Here is a 16,577-nt window from a genome sequence, read left to right as displayed (position 1 = left end):
CAACTCCAGTGTGTGGCTTTGACAAAGGGTCATCTGGACTCGAAACATCAGCTCTTTTCTCTCCTTACAGATGCTGCCAGACCTGCTGAGATTTTCCAGCATTTTCTCTTTTGGTTTCAGATTCCGAAATCGAAAGTTTGCTGTGTTAGACGCACTGCGCCGTGCACACAGCTAGCTTTGCAAATATTGCACCTCATTGTTCACCTCACAATTGAAAAGCATTAAATGGTGAAGAAGCGCAATACTTGCAGGCTGGATACAATCTAAACTCTCCACAGAAAGTTAAGTCTAAGTATGCTTTTAATCACATGATAACTGTTAATTACTCAGTCAATCTCTGATGCTGAACCTTAACTATTAAAAGTGTGGATTCCCATTCCTTCTGATTTTAATTGTTGGAGATTTTAAAAGAATGAAAAATGTAAAATTTGTAAATTTTAAAACCTTTTCCTTCACTTTTTCCCTCTCTTACTCAAGCTAAGTTTTATTTTCATCTTCATTTCTCTTTCTGTACTGAATTTGACGCTGAGTTCACCTGCTCTAAGTTCTTTTGCTGCTTATTTTACAGCCTTTCAATCCAGTTTGTTAAGGAGATACACAGTCGTTTGTCCATTCACTCAAGTGCTAGATATCTGGTTTCTTCTCATTTCACTTTCAGCAACTTGCCACCCAAAGTTTTAAGGCGGCAAATCTGACAAATAGCAGGTCTTCAGTCCTATGGCAAATTATGCCTCACTGTTTTCAATCAGACTGAACCAGGTTAAAATGATCAGAAGCTGACTCACGTTCATTACCTGCTTCCAATGATTGATGAACAGTTCCCCTCCCGGGCCCCACTGTTTCAAACATTAAGTCCAAGAGACACTCGAAAAAAGCCAATAAGGAGCTAGTTAAACCCAATCAACTCCAAAGAGCAACCTTCAACGCCCCCACCAGCTGATAAACTCTACACTGAATGCTGGGACCTCTTGCTACGCTTGCCCAGAGGCCATTTATTGCTAAATTGCCAATCTATAATAAAAAATGAAAACGTCGAGCAACACATAGGAACATTGGACAAAACCAAGATACTGTCATTAAATCATCAAATCCCTACAGTGCAGGAGGAGGCCATTCAGCCCATCGAGCCTGCACCGACAACAATCCCACCCAGGCCCTAGCCCCACGTATTTACCCTGTTAATCCCCCCCGACACTAAGGTGAAGTTTAGCATGGCCAATCAATCTAACCCACAGATCTTTGGACTGTGGGAGGAAACCCAAGCAGACACGGGGAGAACATGCAAATTTGACACAGTGACCCGAGGCCAGAATTGAACCCGGGTCCCTGGCACTGTGAGGCAGCAGTGCTAACCGCTGAGCCACCATGCCACCCAACTGGACATTCTGCCTAACCATTCCAGCGCGAGTATTTAAAGGGCTACTGTGAGGATGAAAATTACTGCCGCAGTATAACATTGCAAACAGTATCAAGTTGAAAATGACCAGAAACATGTTTTGGTCTTTAATTTTGATTGCTTTATAATCAATTACACTAAAATGTGCCCTTTAAAAGTTAGCTTAAAATTGCTTAATTTGAATTACTGTTTCGTTTTGAATACCAATAATTGAATTAACAAGATTGGAAAGTGTATTAGAAAATGGCTTAAAGTTTATTTACTAATGTCACAAGTAGACTTACATTAACATTGCAACAAAGTTACTGTGAAAATCTCCTAGTTGCCACACTCCGGCACCTGTTCGGGTACACGAAGGGAGAATTTAGCATGGCGAATGCATCAAACCAGCACGTCTTTCAGATTGTGGGAGGAAACCCATGCAGACACGGGGAGAACATGCAGACTCCACACAGACAGTGACCCAAGCCGGGAATCGAACCGGGGTCCCTGGTGCTGTGAGGCAGCAGTGCTAACCACTGCGCTGCCTGATAATACTTAACATTGAAAACAAAACTGCTAGGGAATGCAAGGGATGTTTCTTTTTTATTAAGATATCCAAGTAACCAATTATCCATAACAAATTCTGAAAACAGTCTGTCGCCCAAATATTAAGTTAATTTATAAAAGATGCTTCTGCTGATCTTAGTTTACATACAAATCCAATTGACTACTGAAAACAACCTAATGTGACTGTGATCATTTCTTCTCTTGTTTACGACGGAAAGATAAAAAAAATTTGATTTTTGTACATTTTACAAGTTTGCTTTGAAGTTAAGTCATTTTGCAACAAAATAATGTTGCTAAAATAAAGTTATTTCCACTCAATCTTAAAAATGTTTATTTATGGTAAGTCTCCAGAGAATTTTAAAATACTATTTGTGTTCAAGTTGTAAGCACTTGGCTCCATTTAGAGAATGACTCTTGTGATTGTGAGGTAAATGATTATGTTAAATAAAAAATTCCAGAATTCTGTTTTTGATATTTCATTATTCAGTTAATGGCATAGATATTATTAATTTGAGATGCACATTTGTTCCAGAACAAAAAGCCACTGATAAAAGCAAGCTTCACAGTGGTTTAGTTTTACTGTGGGTAGTCCCACTCCCTCTGCTGCTACTTGCTGATGCCTACTATTTTTCTGCATGCCTTCTGGGGTATATATATATATATTCCATCTAAATCATCTTGGATTATGATCAAATGGGACTTTTGTTATTCTTTCTCTATTAGTTCAGCATGCTTTAGCTGGGTCTGAATGATTGAGATCGTATAAAAGGAGCAGGCAAGTTTAAAACTGTTGGCTTTGGTTTAAAAAATGTATAAAATCTTTTACTTATGATCAGCTTAAAGTAGTGTGACACATTTTGGATCAGTATCTTTGCATGAGTTCCCTACTTAAAACAAAATAAATACTTCAAAAGTTGTTTTTAAAAACACGCATATCAGAATTCTGTAACATTGATGATTTTCCTCAATTTGTTTAAACGTAAAAACACCCAACGATACACAAAGGCTTAAATAATTAAGCAGAACTTGAAACAAGACAACCCTACCCACCCTCCCCAGTAAATTTATTGTGCAACTACCAAGTCAATAATTTTACCCGTGGAAATCATAGCAGTTCTGTTTGTTTGCCCTCAGTATATTACATATTTGGGAACAGTGTTTTTGTGGGACATAAGTTATCCTCAGGTAGGGATTCGTGACATTTAGCCATGTGTAGAAAACAGAAGTGTTAGAGCCAAATGTCCGGAGAATGGGTGCAATGTAAGAAGGGGGAGAATTTCCCATGGCGAGTTACTTCAACTGGAATGTCAACAGGTAAACAGTAAGGACTTCAAAGGCAGCAGAGAAGGGGAGAAACAAAAAAATAATTTGTTGGATACGAAAAACAAGCTACATATTAGAAAAAATGGGGGAACCAAATCAAAACCGACCAGTTCCTTTAGTAATTGTTCTGAAGAGAACCTCTCAGCATACAACTTTACAAACATCACTCTGGCACTCCAAAAGAAAGGATTTTATTCAAAACTTATGTTCTCTCATTAAAGTCAGTTATTTCGCCTCCTTTTCTTCACTGTTCTTGGAAATGCGCGCAGTGGGGAACACATCGATGTATAAAAAAGTCATTTCATGCCAAAGCTAGCTAAAATCAGCAACCATTTTGAAAGATGAAACCAAGCTGGGGACGTTGTATTTAAGATCATCAGTTTTAGCATCAACATGCACATGTATTTAGTTTTTAAAACATTGTAAAACCTTTACTCAGCATAACCATAATTTGAACTTGGAAACAGTGATCGCATCATAAATAAATGCCATTTCTTTCATTTAAGTCTGTTGGCTTTCAGCCATTGCAGAAATTGAGTTCGTGGCTAATTCAGCTAGTTAGTTAGAAAACAATATATATCATTTCAAAGGACGCAATCGATCAAAGACACCAACATCTTAACTCTCCCTTTTAAGATAATAAAAGAGAAAATGCACAAGCTGGCCAATATTTAAAATATTTAAGCTCTTGCTTTTGAACTAAATATTAGCAAATTAGTCCAAAGAGGTGCAGGTTAGGTGGATTGGTCATGGTAAATTGTGCCTTAGTGTCAGGGGGATTAGCAGAGCAAATACGTGAGGTTACAGGGATGGGCCCTGGGTGGGATTGTTGTCAGTGCACGCTTGATGGACCAAATGGCCTCCTTCTGTACTGTGGGGATTCTTTGATTCCAAATTTTGGTCTCAATTTCCTCCGACTTGAACTGTTTGTTATACATCTTCAGATAGGAAACAAGAATAAGCATTGCAGAGTAGAGAAGTACTTAATATTGGTGAGCCCTGGGAAACAGCTTAACTGAAGACAGAACAGATTCACATTCCCAACATTGACAATAAGCATGGATAACTCCACACAGAGGTTAGAATCATATGAACCCTACAGTGCAGAAGGAGACCATTTGGCCCATTGAGTCTGCACCCACCACAATCCCACTCAGGCCTTATCCCCGTAACCCCACATATTTACACTGTTAATCCCTCTAACTTATGCATCACAGGACACTTAGGGGCAATTTAGGTTGGTTTGCTTCTGGCTGGAGGAAGTCATAATGTAGATCTCAAAGGAAAACATTGATTCTGTGTTGATTTTGTTCATCTTCAGAACTGAAGAGGATGAAACTGTTTTCTGCAGCGATGCAGACCAGTCTAACGATGGAGGTAGCTTCTGTTAAACAGTTCAACATTTTCTTAACACTTTATGAGGTAACATGCAACAGGGTGGAATGCCAGCAAACATTTACCTGAATAAGATAGAGTTAAAATTGATTTTTTGTAAAATCACAGGAATTATCCAGATGAAATCTTGGTTTACACAGCTTAGAGGTAGGCAACATTATCAGCTACACTTTAACTGTGTAAAAGTTTGAGTTCTTGCTTCATTATAAAGCCTATTTTGTGTTCCCATAATAGCTGAGTGAGTAACTGCACCACTTTTATACAGAGCATGTAGATGAGCAAGGTCATAGCGGCACGGTGGCACAGTGGTTAGCACTGCTGCCTCACAGTGCCAGGGACCCAGGTTCGATTCCTGGCTTGGGTCACTGTCTGTGTGGAGTTTGCACGTTCTTCCCGTGTCTGTGTGGGTTTCGTCCCATATTCTGAAAGACGTGCTGGTTAGATGCATTGACCCGAACAGGCGCTGGACTGTGGCGACTAGGGGATTTTCACAGTAACTTCATTGCAGTGTTAATGTAAGTCTTACTTGTGACTAATAAATAAACCTTACTTTTACTTTAGGTTTGATCCTTGGACTGTTAATTTCAGCCAGGATGGGCTTAGTAATCCTTAGCTAGGGAGGTAAGTAAATTAAGCAGGGTTGCCCTTGTGTTCATCATTTCATGTCCTCTACTGGAAAGTGCAGAAGAACAAGCTCTGTGGTGATTATTCGGCATGGTGTCACAGTGGTTAGCACTGCTGCCTCACAGTGCTAGGGACCCGAGATTGATTCCCGGCTTGGGTCACTGTCTGTGAGAAGCTTGCAAGTTCTCCCCATGTCTGCGTGGGTTTCCTCCGGGTGCTCCAGTTTCCTCCCACAGTCCGAAAGATGTGCAGGTTAAGTGCATTGGCCATGTTAAATTCTCCCTCGGTACCCAAACAGGCACCGGAGTGTGGCGACTGGGGGATTTTCACAGTAACTTCATTGCAGTGTTAATGTAAGCCTACTTGTGACACGAATACATAAACTATAAACTATGCCCTGGCTCTGATGACATCCATTTTCTAAACTGTACATGACAAATGGCCACATGTGGTTTTCTTGGAACCATGTTCCGTATGAGGCGCATGCCATCAGGAAAGGTTGGAAATTGCAGTAAATGCCGAAAGCTAAGCAATTCTTTAAACGAAGTTTAAATATTGGATTATGAATAAAATGTCAAAATGACGATGTTAGCATGTTCACGAAAATTTATTTTAAAACAAACATTGGAAGAGGTAGTGAAAATTTCAAAAGGTATTTACAATAAAACAGCGCAGACATAAAAAATGTTATTTTATAATCTATTAAAGAGATAAATAGCTACTCAACATGGGTGCAGTCTGGGTCGATAGTGTAGGAAGTCAATGGTATGAACCAGCATCCTAATAATTCATGGCAGCATCCCTGTGTGACTATATGCCCAAGCAATTGTGACAGTGACAAGTTAAACTGCAAGTACTTTGAATGCAGGCGGTTCAATGAATTTGTCCCTTTCTAAGTAAGGTTTGTCATCACTGGGGAGGGGAACTCACCAATTTTCTTTGCTGATAGGCAGAGGCAGGACAGAAAAGCTGATTCTCTCCTTCCACTTAATTGTGCCCATTAGAAATACAAACAGTGCAAAATTCACTAGATTGTAGTCCAAGCCCAAACACAGTAAAATAACATTTTGGGATACTTTTCTGTTTTCCTTTTGGATACTTTTGGATGTTTCCTGCTTCCAATCCTCCCTTGTGTACATCATAATGCAGTCTTTGGATTTACCTTCTGGCTATTGAGTAATCATTAATGTAGTAAATATAATTACAACCCATGCATAGACAAAACAAAATAGTACTTTCCTGTTACAGATTTAACATGGAAAGCATCAGATCATAGAAGACCATAGAATCCCTACAGTGCAGGAGGAGGCCATTCGGCCCATTGAATCTGCACTGACCACAATCCCACCCAGGCCCTATTCCTGTAACCCCACATATTTACCCTGCTAATCCCCTGACACTAGGGTCAATTTAGCATGGCCTATCAACCTAATCTACAAATCTTTGATGGACTGTGGGAAGAGTACCTGGAGGAAACCCACGCAGACATGGGGAGAATGTGCAAACTCCACACAAATAGTGATCCGAGTTGGAATTGAACCCGGGTTCCTGGCGCTGAGAGGCAGCAGTGCTAACCACTGTGCCACCTGAAGAAGGGGCTTGCAGCTCCGAAAGCTTGTGTGGCTTTTGCTACCAAATAAACCTGTTGGACTTTAACCTGGTGTTGTTAAACTTCTTACTGTGTCCACCCCTTCCTATCAGGGATAGGAAGGACTGCCCCACCCTGTCAGAAATTTTGAAGATATCTACAAGGTTTTTCCACAAGAGCACAAATTTCACATTACCTATTTGTAAAGAAACCCAGTTTGTGGTGAAAGAAACTGAAATCTGATCAAATGTTTTTTGCCAGTATTTCTTGCGGAATGCATAATGGATTTGGTGGTAAGGATTTGTGGCTGGAGTCAAAGATGATAGTTTCAGTCTTCCCCACATTTAACCATTGTGCACTGCATTAAGACTAACAAATGCTCAACTGCAGCCAGCTATTATTTCTGACTCTGAGCCGTGAACTTTGCTGTCGTGGCCTGGATCTCGCTGAAATCTGGTGGGCTTCCCCTGCTGACTCAGGAAAATAACTCACTTGCAACTATCTCTTTATGCTATTTCTATGGCTGTGGCCTCATCACAGGCCTCGCTCCTCTTCAGCTTGTGGCCTTGATGTTATGGTTCGTTAGGTTTTCTATGATTTCTAACTCTGTGCCATACCCATGCTGATGGGAGAGTTTCTTAATTTGAGAATGTAATTTGCAGTAAGTCTCACTTGGCAACTGCTTCCTTTCACAGAATGCAACTCAGTGCAATCTCAATCGTGTCATAATGAGTCCAGAATCTCTGACTTCAGAATGGTCCACAGTATTGGGATCTCGCAGGCAACATTAATAAGACATTCCATAAAAAGCATCCGGCCCATCATGGTGAGAAAATATTTACTTTACCCTCATTGAATCAATCATAGAATCCCAACAGTGGAGGAGGCCGCCATTTGGTCTATCGCGCCTGCACCGACAACAATCCCACCCAGGCCCTATCCTGTAGCCCCACGTATTTACCCTGCTAGTCCACCTGACAGCAAGGGGCAAGTTAGCATGGCCAATCAACCTAACCCGCACATCTTTGGACTGTGAAAGGAAGCCAGAGTACCCGGAGGAAACCTACGCAGATATGGGGAGAATGTGCAAACTCCACACAGTCACCCAAGGCTAGAATTGAACCTGGGTCCCTGGCACTGCGAGGCAGCAGTGCTAAGCACTAAGCCACCATGCTTCTCCCTATCTCTTGTCTGGACCCCACACAATTGTGAACATTCCTGTTAAAATCTCCTCTCAACTTTCTCTTCTCTAAGGAGTACGTCCCCAGCTTCTCTAATCTATACACCTAACCGAATTCCTGCAGCCCAAGAATCACTCTGGCAGTTTTGCAGTCAGCAGTATAGCATCAGCACTCGCACTCATCTGAAGAAAGCTGCCCAAAAAGAGCTAGCAATCACTGTGGTGTGGCTTTCCCTTGCTCAGTAAGAAGTCTCACAACACCAGGTTTAAGTCCAACAGGTTTATTTGGTAGCACAAACCACAAGCGTTCAGAGCGCTGCTCCTTCATCAGGTGAGTGGGAGTTCTGTTCACAAACAGGGCATATAAAGAAACAAACTCAATTTACAAAAAGGATCAGCCCTCTGAAAGCTTGTGGCTTGTGCTACCAAATAAACCTGTTGGACTTTAACCTGGTGTTGAGAGACTTCTTACTGTGCTTACCCCAGTCCAACGTCGGCATCTCCACATCATGGTTTCCCTTGCTCAGCAGCATCAAGCCATAGGACCTCTGTTGTGCAGCAGTAGTGGCGCCAGCAAGCAGGATAAGCAGGCATCACAGAGTAGTTTTCTCTCAGACAGCAAATTATCCTTCCCCATTAACTTAAATTTTCACATAGAAATATGAAGGATGATTGGACTCAGAAACTAAAATATCAATATATAAACAAAATAAAGAAAAAAGTGGAATCTTATCATAACGAAGATGTTCCACAAATAAAAAACATGCATTTCAGTGCCAGTGAGGATGTTTGGCAATAATTATAGAGTTAGTACGTTGCTAAAAATCCAGTTACACCTCATTCAACAAGTGTAAAATTTTCAAGGGTTCCAACAGCTAGACTGACAGAGTTAAAGCGAAAGTTTGCATGAATTCACTGATTACTCTCCCAGAGAGACCTCAGCAGTGCATCCTCTGGAGGAGTGTAGGACTGTAGTATTATTGTATCGCTGATCCCAATATCTGGATTTTCACGTGATTCTGCACGCTGAAGACCGCCCCCCCCCCCCCCCCCCCCCAAAGTCACTGACAGTTTGAATGGAGTAATGACGGTTTGAATGCTGAGTGTACCACAAAATCTGGGCTAACATTCTTTTCTGGTCCCATTTTTTTCCCCAATTCCTACTTTCCTCTATATATTTTTGAAAATGCAATCTCCCATACGGCTTTCACTGTTAGTAACTTTTTAAAAAAAGCCTCCAAAGTGCAAAAGAGGAAAATTAGAGTTTGAGAGCTTTCCAAACTTGTTTACAAAAGGCATTTTATATATACATGTTTTTGTGATGTGCTAGCTGACATTTCAATGACATGACACTAACAGAACCAGTTATATGGGTGACGAGACATTATTCAGTTGACAAATTGTCCAGAGCTTGGTTTTTCAAACATCTAGAAATGTTGTCACAAGAGGAAAAAAATGGTATCCACTATCAACATGAATACATCAGGGAATATAGCTCGTTAGAATAATCAAAAGCATGATTCTGCTAGAACAACATCATCAGTAGGCAAAACAATAAAAACTGAAGCAGGAAATGGTGGCACAGTGATTAGCAAAAGGAGCAACACTCCGAAAGCTCGTGCTACCAAATAAACCCGTTGGACTTTAACCTGGTGTTGTGAGACTTCTTACTGTGCCTCACAGTGCCAGGGACCCGGGTTCAGTTCCTGGCTTGGGTCACTGTCTGTGTGGAGTTTGCACATTCTCCCCGTGGGTTTCCTCATGGTGCTCCGGTTTCCTCCCACAGTCCAAAGATGTGCGGGTTAGGTTGATTAGCCATGCTAAATTGACCCTTAGTGTCAAGGGGACTAGCGAGGGTAAATGCATGGGGTTATGGGGATAGGGCTTGGGTGGGATTGTGGTCAGTGCAGACTTGATGGGCCAAATGGCCTCCTTCTGCACTGTAGGATTCTATGATAGGCCTATATTTCTACATTGTATTGGACCTGCTACGAATATCTATGTATTGCTATCTGAGGAGGAAAGCTGGTGCATTATAATACTGCATTTGTTTCCATACTTCTTGTTATGGTAATTTCTATTTACTAAGAACTAGGATAGTTTATATTCCTTGGAACTTACGTTTCCTTGGAACCTTTAGTGAGCTGTCAACTTCATTTAAAAAGAAGTCAAGCACCATTAGCACCATTTCAAAAACGGAGGCATAGTACATCCAGAATAATTCTCTTAAAACAAATCTACTTCTCCAGATCACTATGCACTATAATTATTCCAACTGTTATAGGGTTCACAGCACACTGCACCATTCCAAGTGCCTATTAAAAAGAAACATTAGCTCCATTCATATTGCAAACAAGAATATTTCAAAATTTAGACTGAGAGCAGGAACTAACTAACTAACAAGTCTCAAAACTTGTGAAAGCATTCATGTTAGCTTCTAAGATGAAAGGTTGCCATATAATACTCCAGTAATGGTCAACCTCGTGCACAATTTGACCTCAGACTTTTAGCCAAAAAAGCCAAACTCTTTGTACTTATCACCCGCTCACTGCTGAAGTCAAACCTGTCCTGGTGCCAACCTACCCATTAATAGAATCACTGAATCACACACTACTGAAGGTGGTTGTTCAGCTCCCCGTGCCTGCACTTGTCAACATGTGACGTCAAGGCAACCGATCACCTCGCTATTCCTACCAAACCCGCCCTCTAATATGGCAACATGATATCAAGGAGCAGTAGATACACAGCCCAGTTCAAACTTAAAATCATTGGGAATGCAGAGCAGAGAAATCATTGTGCGGCAGCTAGAGAAATTAAGATATTGGAGAAGGACGTTAAGAGATTGAAGGAAGCTCTTTGCACAGCTTCGGCTCCGTTTGTGCTAGTTTTGGGATGGAGTTGGCAGGAACAAACGCTGACCTTGCTGACCAAATCTGCAATAGCGAGACGATGGGAGGGGGTGGATTTCAACCCATTGAAACTATTACTCATTGAAAGGTTGACTCCCTACTCTACGCTAAACATTTTGCCTTAGACACTCGCTTTTTACACAAGTGTATACAGTATAAAATCTTTCACCATGGGAGGATGACGTTCAGGCCTTAGTATCTGTGCTAACTCTTTGAAAGAGCTATTCAATTAGCCTCTGCCTTGCCCTTTCCCCAAAGATTTCTTCCCGTACAATTATATATTCAATTCCACTTTGAAAGTCACGATTACATCTGCCTCCACCACACTTTCAGGCAGTACATTCCAGATCATCATAACTTGTGCAAAAATACGCAACTCCCTCTCTGGTTCTTTCGCTAAATAACATAATTATGAGCATTTAACTATCTTTGTCAAAATATTGGTAGTCTATTTAAAATTATTAGGATGTTCTAATTCTAGATTTTGCTGAATATTGTATTCATACACAATATTAATCTACTTTTACCACTTCCATGGTAATATCTTTAATTGCTGATCAATTATTTGGCAATGAAAATACCAAAGGAATAGAATGATGAAAGTCTTCTTAGCTTACTCCTTTGGACAGCCTGTGCACTGCAACATGCACTGTCATGGTCTTCCATCAACTCAATCAATCTACATCAGGTAGCAGAATAGATAACTGCAGATAAGCTGCCCGTGTGAAAGAATTTAAACTTCCTAAGTACTGCATGGAATACAGATATCAATACAAAGCCCTCAAATTAATCTCTCTTTTAATCACATGATTATCATTACAACCTTGCTACCAGTTTTTAGGAAATGGGCCAAATTTTGTCAATCTTGCATTTGTGTTCCCTACTGGAACAGCCACATAAACACTGTGGCTACAAAAGCAGGTTGGGAATCCTATACCCTTTTTATCACCTACAAGGACAATTCATGATTGTAATGGAATACTCTCCACTTGCCATATGAATGCAGTTCCAACAACACAAGAAACTTGACACCCTCTAGGACAAAGCAGCCCACTTGATTGACACTCCATGTTAAACATCCACCACGTTAAATATTCATTGCCTCCATCAATGGCACACCATGGCTGCCATGCGTACCATCTATTAGATGATTGCAGCAATTCACCAAAGCTTCTTTGGCAACACCTTCCAAACCTACAACCTTGAGAAGAATAAGGACATCAGGCACAAGGAATATCTATACCTGCAAAGGTAGGTAGTGCTTTGACAAAGGGTCATCTGGACTCGAAACGTCAGCTCTTTTCTCTCCCTACAGATGCTGCCAGACCTGCTGAGGTTTTCCAGCATTTTCTCTTTTGGTTTCAGATTCCAGCATCCACAGTAATTTACTTTTATCGATACCTGCAAGTTCTCCTCCAAATCATATACCACCCCGACTTTGAAGTATGTCACCATTTCTTCAACGTCTCTGCGTCAAAGTCTTGGTACTCCCTCTACCTAACTGTGGGTGCACCTCCATTATGAAGACTGAAACATTCAAGGCAGCCAGCAGCCTGGTGTGCAACAAATTCTGGTTTTGTCAGTAATGTTCACTTCCCATGAATGATTTTTATTAAAATTGCTGCACATTACATTTGAGTTAACTGACCTGGTTATCCGTCAGTATTCTTTACCAGGTGAAAAAAATTGCACATTCTTTAAAAATTATTTTCAACAATTTTATCTTGAATTACACTTACACGCTCAAATGTTTAATAGAATGTCATCATAGAATCACTACAACAGAAGGAGGCCATTTGGCCCATCGAGTCTGCACCGACCGCAATCTCATCTAGGTCCTATTCCCGTAACCCCACATATTTACCCTGCTAGTCCCCCTAACACTAGGTTTCCTCTGGGTGCTCCGGTTTCCTCCCACAGTCCAAAGGATGTTTGGTTAGATGCATTGGCCATGTTAAATTCTCCCTCAGTGTACCCAAACAGGCGCCGCGCCGGAGTGTGGCGACTGGGGGATTTTCACAGTAACTTCATTGCAATGTTAACATGAGACTACTTGTGACACTAATAAATAAACTTTAAAACTCTTAATTATCTAGGTACAAAGACAATGATAGAACTATGTTTTGTGAACTATGCACATTTCAGCCCTGACCAGGTGTACGACTATTAGCCAGGTTGCAATGTAATCGGCCTACAAATTGCAGAAACAGCAAGCAATAACTGACCTTCATCCAGTATCTATTGTGGCCATAATAAATAATCCATTATAGACAAACAAGTTTCATTTTTGTCATACAATTTACCTCTTGACTTAATTCATTAGCGTGGATCTTCTGACAATCTAAGTCTCTTCGAAGGAGTGAATTTTGTTTTTCCAATTGCAACAGCCTTCTCGCAAGGTGAACACTGAGAGAGAAGAAAGGAGTTTGCAATTAATAGACTGAAACACATTTGTTCAATTAGAGTTACAACGTTCCATGAGGCTTCCATGATTTCTTAATACAGCTTGGTGCTAAAGAAGCTCACCTTTTATAACCTAACAATAAGAAAATGAAGAAAAATAAGATTAGTATTATAAGATCAAATAGGGGAAACTACACTTTTTGCCAGTGTCAGCTTCAGTGCTATAAAAAGCTTGCGTTTGCCGGTATGAAACACATTAATCAGATTGAACAGAATATCTATCACTTGATCCGACAAAGTGATGTGGCACGTGTTGTCTGTTCCTCGTTTTCATCATTACGCAAAGTTAGCTTTGAACTAAGTGAATCTAATCATAACGGTTGCATGGTATGTTCAGTTTACGACGAATCAAAGCAGCACAATGAAATGTATCAAGCCTTGGAGAATCTACTTTGTTCAACTGTTTCAACTCCTCTGCAGTTGCCAAACTTGGTTTCCAATGCTGTTTTAACCACGTTCAACTTTTAAGAGCATTCCGACAATTTATTTGCAGCCCTCTGATCTGTACACTTTCTTCAATTTTCACAAAACATCCACGATTGTAACATTAATCTCTTTTCTTTTACAGGAGAAATTGATTTGTCCATCTTGATTTGATTTGGGTTATTGTCACATGTATTAGCATACAGTGAAAAGTATTGTTTCTTGCACATTATACAGACAAAGCTTATCGTTCATAGAGAAGGAAACGAGAGAGTGCAGAATGTTACAGTCATAGCTAGTGTGTAGAGAAAGATCAACTTAATGCAAGGTAAGTCCTTTCAAAAGTCTGATGGCAGCAGGGAAGAAGCAGTTCTTGCGTCGATTGGCACGTGACCTCAGACTTTTGTATCTTTTTGCCGATGAAAGAAGGTGGAAGAGAGAATGTCCGGGTTGCATGGGGTCCTTAATTATGCTGGCTGCTTTGCCAAGGCAGCGGGAAGTGTAGACAGAGTCAATGGATCGGAGGCTGGTTTGCGTGATGGATTGGGCTACATTCACGACCTTTTGTAGTTTCTTGTGGTCTTGGGCAGACCAGGAGCCATACCAAGCTGTGATACAACCAGAAAGAATGCTTGTATTGTGCATCTGTAAAGCTGGTGAGAGTCGTGGCGTGCATGCCAAATTTCCTTAGTCTTCTGAGAAAGTAGAGGTGTTGGTGGGCTTTCTTAACTATAGTGTTAAGTTATAGTGTTAGATTAAAAGAAAGAATTCTGCTGAATGCCAAGTAAATACACACAGTGATGAAATCTCAACTCAGTGAATGATGTCAAACCACACAGAGATGATTTTGTAAATACTTCACCTGCTGAATGACAGACTTTGTATGAGTATAATGTAAAGAAACATGCCTTTCTAAATAAAAATGCATTTCCAAAGATTAAAAATAGACATTCTGTATGATTGGGAATCAAATCCCATACCCAATTCAGCAGTATTAATTTTCTTATAGAAAATCAAACCAAACCGGTTTCCTGCGGTTACACTGGGAAATCTGCCACAGAATAAAGCATGTCAGGGCAACAACGTGAATGACATGCTATTGATATAACTGAGATCATGTTTTTTAGTTTACCATTTCACTTGACGTTTAAGAGGCAGGAAAGGACCTGCAAAATAGTAAATTAGTATTTTTTTAAGGTTATGGAAGTTCTCCACATTATCATCACACTTTTTTTTATTTCCGTGACTACAGAAATGAGTATGCCTAGCATTGATCGCAGAAATAATCTGAAAACAATTTCTAGCGTGCATGAAGAACTTTCAAAATATACTTTCAACTTTGTGTGTAAATAATGTCTGTGTGGAGTTTGCATGCTCTCCTTGTATTTCCGTGGGTCTCTTCTGGGTGCTCCAGTTTCCTCCCATAGTCCAAAGAAGGGCAGGTTAGGTGGACGACAATGCTAAATTGCCCTTTAGTGTTCCAAGATGTGTAGGTTAGATGGATTAGCCAGAGGACTTGTGTACGGTTATGGGGATAGAGTGGGGGGGAGAGGGCCTGGGTAAGATTCTCTGTTATAGAGTCGGTGCATACTCGATGGGCCAAATGGCCTCTTCTGCACTTAGAAATTCTAGAATTAATTCAGAAAATACATATTTTAGATATATTACCTATTCCTTCGAGCACAAGTTAGATTACTGATCTTTAGCTATTCTCTGAAACAACTTATATTCCTTAAAAAGTGTTCATAACAAGAACCACATGTCAAGAGATCAGTAAGGGAGATGATTGTCTCAGATGTCTTTTCCTCCTATAAGATTGTTACTCAGCGTCCAACATTTATTATTCTGAACACAGGGGATGCTACCTTCATGAAATAAACTTAGCAAATCTTCTTTTGGAGGAAGGGTAACGGACCATTTACCATCATCTTCATGATTCAGAATTGTATTATGATGATGATTTTGTGCCATTACAACATGTCTGCAAATGCAACAATATAATGATGGGTTTTTGTTGATGGTACTCTTTTAATAAAAGTCACCATTTTAGATAACACATTAGTTAAAATTATGAAATAGAATCCTAACAGTGCAGGAGGTCGTCATTCGGCCCATCGAGCCTGCACCGACAACAATCCCACCCGGGTCCTATCCCTGTAACTCCCCTGTATTTAACTCCCCTAATATTAAGTATTATTTTTAAAATTTTGTAACTTGGACAAGCGATGTCAATACAAATACTCTCCAATCAAATCTCAGAACAAGGATAAATATCTGAAGTTCAAACAGCGGAGGAAATATACACAACCAAGAATTCCCCGAAATCTATCCTCAGGGTACTCCGTGACAATCACGCATCTTCAACAATCTCATCGGTGTCCCTACTGCACTTACCCTGCTAATTCCCGTGACATTAAGGGGCAGTTCAGGAAGGCAAATCAACCTAACCTGCACATCTTTGGGATGTGAAAGGAAACCGGAGCATCCGGAGGAAACCCACACAGACACGGGGAGAATGTGCAGACTCCATAAAGACAGTCACCTGAGGTCGGAATTGAACCCGGATCCCTGGCACTGTGAGGCAGCAGTGCTAACCACTATGCCACAGTTATTGTTTTCGAACTGAATTCAACGCGTTGGGAAAAAAGAACCCTAACATTAAGTATTATTTAAAAATGTTTGCAACTTGGACAAGAGATGTCAATACGAATACTCTACAATAAAATC

At 40.5% G+C, this 16,577-nt stretch overlaps 1 protein-coding gene across 2 annotated transcripts in view; it reads right to left on the bottom strand.

Annotated features, from left to right (window-relative positions):
• The window catches only part of pibf1 (progesterone immunomodulatory binding factor 1), a 121,067-nt gene that overhangs the window by 21,633 nt on the left and 82,857 nt on the right, over window positions 1-16,577 (bottom strand). For both annotated transcript variants that reach the window (XM_078221574.1, XM_078221573.1), the window contains exon 14: window positions 13,268-13,370. In XM_078221574.1, the coding sequence (XP_078077700.1) occupies window positions 13,268-13,370 (103 nt within the window). The remainder of the gene's footprint in view (window positions 1-13,267; window positions 13,371-16,577) is intronic.

Source organism: Mustelus asterias, chromosome 10 (genome assembly GCF_964213995.1).
Source record: "Mustelus asterias chromosome 10, sMusAst1.hap1.1, whole genome shotgun sequence".
Classification (NCBI taxonomy): domain Eukaryota; kingdom Metazoa; phylum Chordata; class Chondrichthyes; order Carcharhiniformes; family Triakidae; genus Mustelus; species Mustelus asterias.
The sequence above is the reverse complement of the archived record's forward strand: the minus strand, read 5'-3'. Positions and strand labels throughout refer to the sequence as shown.